This window comes from Sinocyclocheilus grahami, unplaced genomic scaffold (assembly GCF_001515645.1).
Source record: "Sinocyclocheilus grahami isolate Dianchi unplaced genomic scaffold, SAMN03320097.WGS_v1.1 scaffold682.1, whole genome shotgun sequence".
Taxonomy (NCBI): domain Eukaryota; kingdom Metazoa; phylum Chordata; class Actinopteri; order Cypriniformes; family Cyprinidae; genus Sinocyclocheilus; species Sinocyclocheilus grahami.
This window is the reverse complement of record NW_015505861.1, coordinates 894,147-902,057: the sequence shown is the minus strand read 5'-3', so window position 1 is coordinate 902,057 and position 7,911 is coordinate 894,147. Positions and strand designations below refer to the sequence as shown.

Here is a 7,911-nt window from a genome sequence, read left to right as displayed (position 1 = left end):
TTAGTCTTTGCAACTTTACAGATCTTCTTTATGCACCAAGAGCTTGTAACACTCCAAAGAGAAAGGAAAAATTTAAATCGCATCATATGACCCTTTTAAAAAGCACTTTAAAGTACTCTCGACTACATCGCATAATGCTCTTCTTGATCATTATGATGAAATGCTGAATAAGGGCAGAGTTTTGTAATGTCTGCTCTCATAAGAGCTATCCACAGTGCTTCTGATTTGATATTCGAACTTCCTTTTTTGTTGCAGCTCTGCTACGATTACAAGCTCACCCCAGTTGCAGATCAGAGCAAGATCCCATGTCACTGTGGAGCTGCCAACTGCCGCAAGTGGATAAACTAAACAGGAGTGACAACAACAACTCCAACAACTCTGAGGTGCCAATTTACCAGAGGAGACGTGCAAAGACGAAACAGCCAATCCTGGAGGTTGTTGATCTTTTTAATTTTTTTATTTTTTAAATGTGCAAGACTAAGAGGAAAACACAATGTGAGAATTCAGCATTGTGTGAGCCATTCGTATCATTTCTTGACTTGAAAGGAAAATGTTCCGTTATGTGCATGTGCCATGAGTCTGTCTGTGTGTGTGTGTGTGTGTGTGTGTGTGTGTGTGTGTGTCACACGGGGCAGATTTCACCAGCGAATGAGTACGGAGAATGAGCGCGAGCACTGTGCCGGGTATTGCCTTATAGGTTGATGGAGGGGCAGGCCCATCTGTATGACGAGATCTGTAGAGACTGAACCGTAGAAATCAATGTAGAACATCACTGAATGGAGAATGTACGGAATTGACTTCCGCAAAGGGACAAACATGTTGCACTAAAAAAACAAAATAAAATAAAAAATAGGAAAACAAAAAAAGAAAATTAACTCACAAAAAAACCCACTCAAAATACTTGATTCCATGAGTCAGTTTTATCCTAGATATCTCTCATTGTTTAGTGTAAGAAAATAAAGGTGTTTTGTATTTATTACGGTGTGAGTGAATGAATGGGCCTATTTTTAAAAGTGGTTTTATGCCGATCAAAAGGAAGCCCGACTGTGATTCTTGCACGCAGTTTGAGATTCTGTTACATCTGTAAATACCGTGTAAATATAGAGAAATATTGGAATGATTGACCAAATACTACCTTATTCATATTGACGTTCAGATATTTTAGGTGTGCCTTTTTGTTTTGCTTTTTTTCTCTTTTCTTTTCCTCTTCGGAATTATTTAACAAAGACACATCATGATACCACGTGTAATTACGAAACTGTACAGAATTACAAAGGTGATTTCACAAGAAAAGTATTTTCTCTGTGCTTAGGATATGGTATTTGTAGTGACTTTGTGGTTTATACATTATTGCTGACCGTTTGGTTGGTTTTCATTTCATTTTATTCCATTATATTTTACAGATAGCAGCGACACGGAATTCAAAAGTGACATTCTAGTAAATCAGGTGGGATTGTAGGGGTAGGGATAACTGTGAAATGAACTTTAAACCTCACAAACCGATTATGAGATCACAAGCGTAAACTGAACGGGCACAAGTAGATCACACTCATTTTTTATAAAGGCTGTCGTATGGATTTTATAAACATGTAACGTTGTGCAAGAACGAGAAGTTGTTCGATTGAGAAGCTTGCTTGTTGGAGACGGTATGAGCAGGTATCGGTGAGCAAGAAGGGTCAGCGTAACTCTGAAAATGATGTACATATGAAAAACATGTGCTTGTATTAGTTTTATCGATTGAAGTGAAGCATCTGTAAAGAGAGCGCTATTCATTTTGTAGCCAAAAAACTCTTTTTCCCATTTCACAATGCCTTGTTATTTCAATATGGGAGTTTCTGTGTGCACAATTTCACGTTGAAAAATGGACAGTTTAGACTTTGTATTGTACTGGGCATGAATTTTTTCAAGAGTCAGTTGTATATATTTTTTCTCAATGAACAGCTGTAAGAAAATTGTTTCATGGATATTTTCCTCGTCTTGTATAATACATCAATTTCCTAGTGTTTTTTTCTTCGTTTCTTTTGCTCTGTATAGTAGTCTAAATTGTTTTGGAAACTGATGCTTTTTTGAAGTACACGGAGCGATATAGGGTTTGGTATTTGAGGAATTGAATTTACATTTACAAAAAAATAATAATAATAAAATATTTTACATCAACTGATGCACAACTTAATTTTCTTCTGGTAATGTGTTCCTATTTTTTTTAATTATACTTGAAGAAACTATTTAATAACTTTACAAATATTTCACTGTTTCAGAATATTTATAAAAATGTTTTAAATTTCATATTCCATCAAGTTTATATGTGATGCTTTGTTCTATTCTGTTCTCTAAAGACATTTTCACACCTAAATGACAAATGAAAAACATTTTGAAACAATACTATTTTACATTTGAAATAGTTCACCCTGGGTTATTCTAAACCTGGGTAAACCGAATCCTGGGTTATCTTGCATCACCTTTCACACTTTTCATAATTTACCCGGGGTTAACAGTTAATTCTGGATATTCATACACTTTACATTCCCCACGTTAACCCCTGAGTTAATGTTCTTATTTGCATATTTTTGCGGTGTCAGGGTCATTGATTGTGACCTGTATACATAATGGCTGTGGCATTGCGCATCCTTTTATTGCAGACCATACGATCAACAATTTCCTGAAGGGACTTTTAGGACTATAAAGGTAAGAATGAAATGTCTCCAAATACAGTGTTTTATTTTGCAGCATTTTCTTTTGTTTATTCCCTCTGTCACCATGGACATTCCTGCAGTCCAGTTATTGTACCTGGAGCAGAGGGACTGCTCCCTGGAAATCCACACCAGGGACTTCATCGAACTGTCGAACCTGACACACTACCCAGACCGCTCCGCTCTTTGGGTCCCGAGCAAAACTGCCAGGGAGTGATCCTCAACAAGATTTCGCCGCATGTTTGAAGTGGGTGCTGGTAAACAACTCGGCATTCACCATCGGCCTCTCAGAGCCTACCATCACCCCTCTTCCTAACCCAGCACCCAATCAGCCAAAACCCAGACAGATGGAGCAGCCTGGTTCCACCGCAGACACGGAGCCTGCGCCTGCTGCTGAGAAAGAGCCAGCAAGCCCTGCTGAGCCGTGTTCCGCCCCAGAGCCTGAGCCCAAGTAGGTGCATGAGTCTGCAACAATGCCCGTCGCAGAGGGAGTACTTGTAGAGTTTGAGGGCATGGATGGAATGCTCAGAATTCTAGAATTTTCGTTTTTGGGTGAACTAACCATTTTAGAAACAATATATGATAAAAAATCATCAGAGTGATGAACAGTGAACTTATGTCTCATATTGTAATTACAGTTAAGAGTTAAGGAAACATATCTGGCAGTAACAAATCAGGGTAAGATCATATTTTCAAAAATTGTGTGTGAACACCTAAATCACTGCATCACTCTGACTTTAACCTGACATTCTTACAGTCTTTCACGTGTGTGTGTGTGTGTGTGAGTGATCTTTTGGCAAGGTATTTGGCCCTTGCAACAGGATCAGCGTTCACTTGTGCTCTGTGACAAGCCTCTTTTTCCTTGCTTGAAAGTGGCATCTATTGGGGCAAAAGGGGCTCTATGTCATGTCGTAATAATTATAAAATATCAGAAATGTAATGAATTGTATTTTACAGATGTAAATTGTAATCTTTGGTTAACATTTCTATTATCACTACATTTTTGTTCAAATGTAGACACCTAATTCATTCTGCTACATTATTAAATCATGTATGTATATATTATATGATATTATATATCGCTTAAAATTTTAAGTGAATGGAATAGAAATATGCATTAAAGCTAAACATTTCAAAAACACTAATGCTGTGCAACATAATTATTTTATCCTAGACTTACAGAGCTTTAATAATAAAGTTGTGGATAAAGCTTTCTCAAAAAAATATAACATTGAACACTTGAAAATAGTTCCAAATAGTAGGTTAGTTTATATTAAATCTTTAATCAGCATCATAAACTTGTGATATTTGACTAAATTGGTCCCTAACAGAAAGGCTTGTAATAGGAGTCAAATGGTGTAACGGGTGAAACACAATTCCCCAAATTAATTATAATATTCAGAACAATGGTGTTCCATTTATTTTTATTTACTATTAAATCGTTCTAATGTAAGATTAAGCCAAACTAGATATGGTGTTTTATTGAGAATTTAATAATTTTTTAAATCAAGATCAATTATTTGGTACGTTTTACGGTTACACCACATTGACATTTTTGCAGCCATCCCCCAAATATTCTCTCAAAATGAATTAAAACCAGAAATTTTAGACTTGGTCCTCAAAAAAGTGAATGTATGCAAATAATTAGCAAATTTATTTGGAAAATTTAGGCAATACAAGAACATAGACATGGACACAACTCACCAACAGTAGTTACAGGCAACATGAGGGCTATTATTACACTAGACTAAATGACTAAACAAAGAACACCTGTGAACAATCAAGACAACGACCCAATCACAAAACAGAACTAAGAACCACATGACCAAATTAACCAATGAGAACAAGACAACCAATAGCGGGATAACATGAGGAGCAAGGAAAGCACATGACAAACAGGAACTATGATAAGAAAATACAAAATAAAAAACATGAAAACTTAAGAAACAAAAACAGACATGACATCCCCCCCTCTGTTGGGGGCTTCCGACCCTCACAAACAAAAAATTCCAGGAGGGGGGAGGACAGGAGGCCTTTAAAATAAGAACATTACGATCAGAGAATCAAAAATTACTTGTAGTGCCTAGAACAAATCGCGTATATAAAGCCGATCGGGCCTTCGCTGTGATAGGGCCAAGACTTTGGAATGAGTTGGCCCTGCCGATCAGGTCTGCCAAATCACTGTCAATTTTTAAGAACATTTTTTTAAGAGCCACCGGGCTCCCTCATCCCTCTAGCTCTGCCTTGTTCAGTCGTTGATCTTCCTCCGCTATGGGATTCCAATCCTCCGGCTTCGCCCCATCCCTCTGGTTCCTTCTGGCTCCTTCCCTTCCGACTCCACCATTGTCCCTGTCGCTCAGGCTCTGCCGCAGCCGTCCAGGTCCCCATTTCTGCTTCGCTTGCATGAGCCATCAGCTCAAGCCTTGGCCCTCCGGACCTCGGGTGTCACCCTGGCTCTCTGTCTGCTCCAGCTGGGTCTCCACCTCCGGCGGCTCCGTCTCCATCTGTCATCCCCAGGATGTCGTCTGTCAAGTTTCCACCATGGCTTCTCCCTCCCTTGACTCCACCCTGGGGCCTCGTCCTGGCTGGTCTCTGGACCAACATCTGGCTCCTCCTGCTCCTGGCTCCTCCCATCCTCCTCTCCCCCATGGACTCCTCGTCCTTATTTTTTTGTTATCGTTTAAACTGTTATTGTTTATCTATTAAAGACTGTGTATATGTTGTGCTACATGTATCAGACACTTGGGAAAAATCCAAATATAGTGCAAATTGAATTTAGTGCACTCAGGGTCTCTTATATTTCATATCGAACAGAGTGATAATTTCTTCTAGTTCGTTATTATGTCATATTTCCCTGTAGAACATTGTGGCTGTGTTGAAGTGTAGTTTATTTGATTTTCTGCAGCCCAATCATGTAAAATTGTCAAATCTGGCCACAGTTTCAAGTTTATATGTCTAACTTTACCTTTAATTGTATAGCGCTTTATACAATACTGCTTGTATCAAAGCAGCTTTACAGTGTTAAATAGGAAAATGGATTGTCAATCATGCAAGAAGACAATAACAGAGTCATTTTTTCAGCTAAAGTCAGTTCAGTGATGATTCAGTGATGTCATCGTCCAGTTCAGCTCTCTTCCGATAGTGTCTGTGTAATCAGTCAAGTGTCCCTTGTCATATGTATTGTGTGTGTGTGTGTGTGTGTGTGTGTGTGTGTATATATATATATATATATATATACAAGGGCTCATATATATGTCATATATATTCCAAAAGTTTGGAATAATGATTTAAATCATGATTAAATTGGTTGTAAACAAACAAATAAATTAAAATAAAATACATTTAATCAAGTGAAGTGAACATCTATAGATATCCCCCGATGAGTGAGTAAGGAGCAGTGAACACTAAGGACCCCGTGAATCAGAATCAAAGAAAGAAAGACTGGAAACTTGAACCTGTGGACAGATTGAGCTACAGAAAATCAAATAAACTACACATCAACACAGCCACAATGCTCTGAAGGGCAATTATTGCATAATAATGAACTAGAAGAAATCATCGCTGCAGGATATGAAACATAAGAGACACTGTCTGAGTGCACTCAATTCAGTCTGCACTATATTTGGATCCATATTGATGATCTAATTGTCTGATAAATCTAGTATATCATCAGTCACATGAAAACAACGCAGAAATGTAATAATTGTCAAACGATTTGTGTACATTATTTTCTCTGTTTGTCACTGATTGACATAAGATTACACTTTACATAGATTTTTTTTTATGTAACTTATAACTAACAATAGTGTATCTAGAACATTGTGGCTGTGTTGAAGTGTAGTTTATTTGATTTTCTGCAGCCCAATCATGTAAAATTGTCAAATCTGGCCACAGTTTCAAGTTTATATGTCTAACTTTACCTTTAAGTGTATAGCGCTTTATACAATACTGCTTGTATCAAAGCAGCTTTACAGTGTTAAATAGGAAAATGGATTGTCAATCATGCAAGAAGACAATAACAGAGTCATTTTTTCAGCTAAAGTCAGTTCAGTGATGTCATCGTCCAGTTCAGCTCTCTTCCGATAGTGTCTGTGTAATCAGGCAAGTGTCCCTTGTCATATGTATTGTGTGTGTGTGTGTGTGTATATATGTATATGTATATACAAGGGATCATATATATGTCATATATATTCCAAAAGTTTGGAATAATGATTTAAATCATGATTAAATTGGTTGTAAACAAACAAATTAATTAATATAAAATACATTTAATCAAGTGAAGTGAACATCTATAGATATCCCCCGATGATTGAGTAAGGAGCAGTGAACACTAAGGACCCCGTGAATCAGAATCAAAGAAAGAAAGACTGGAAACTTGAACCTGTGGACAGATTGAGCTACAGAAAATCAAATAAACTACACATCAACACAGCCACAATGCTCTGAAGGGCAATTATTGCATAATAATGAACTAGAAGAAATCATCGCTGCAGGATATGAAACATAAGAGACACTGTCTGAGTGCACTCAATTCAGTCTGCACTATATTTGGATCCATATTGATGATCTAATTGTCTGATAAATCTAGTATATCATCAGTCACATGAAAACAACGCAGAAATGTAATAATTGTCAAACGATTTGTGTACATTATTTTCTCTGTTTGTCACTGATTGACATAAGATTACACTTTACATAGATTTTTTTTTATGTAACTTATAACTAACAATAGTGTATCTGCTTCCAGGTATTAAGCATGGCAGAGAATCCATAACGACCCAGCAGTCTGATGATTGCTCTACAGGGCTCTACAGGGCTATTTTACAGGACCAGCTGCTCCCAATTATTCAAACACTGCTCCATTATGATGCTCCCGTATTCCAGGATGATAATGTCTTCACCATAGACTGTAGGTCTTCACACACACTGCTACACAAATGCAAAAGCGGCTTCTGGAACAGCCGGATGAAGTCAGATACATTCAAGGGCCTCCCGAATCACCACATCTAACATGACTGAATCTGAGAAAGTGCTGAGCAGATATCCAGCTGTTAGAGTGTAGATGGTAAAATAGTAGATATACTGATACATATAGTATAATTTGTTTGCAGATGCCACTTTATTTTATTTGAAAGTGTGCCACACGTTTTTGAAAGAATAAGTATCAAATAGCTTTTACATATACCAATATGACCCCCCCCCCCCCCCCCCCCGCGCCCCA

At 37.6% G+C, this 7,911-nt stretch overlaps 1 protein-coding gene across 1 annotated transcript in view; it reads left to right on the top strand.

Moving 5' to 3' along the window:
• Positions 1-923, top strand: part of LOC107559353 (histone-lysine N-methyltransferase 2C-like) — a 104,630-nt gene extending 103,707 nt beyond the window's left edge. The window contains exon 53 of the mRNA XM_016243137.1: positions 256-923. Within this exon, the coding sequence (XP_016098623.1) occupies positions 256-348 (93 nt within the window). The 3' untranslated portion in view covers positions 349-923. The remainder of the gene's footprint in view (positions 1-255) is intronic.
• The last annotated feature ends 6,988 nt before the right edge of the window (positions 924-7,911 follow it).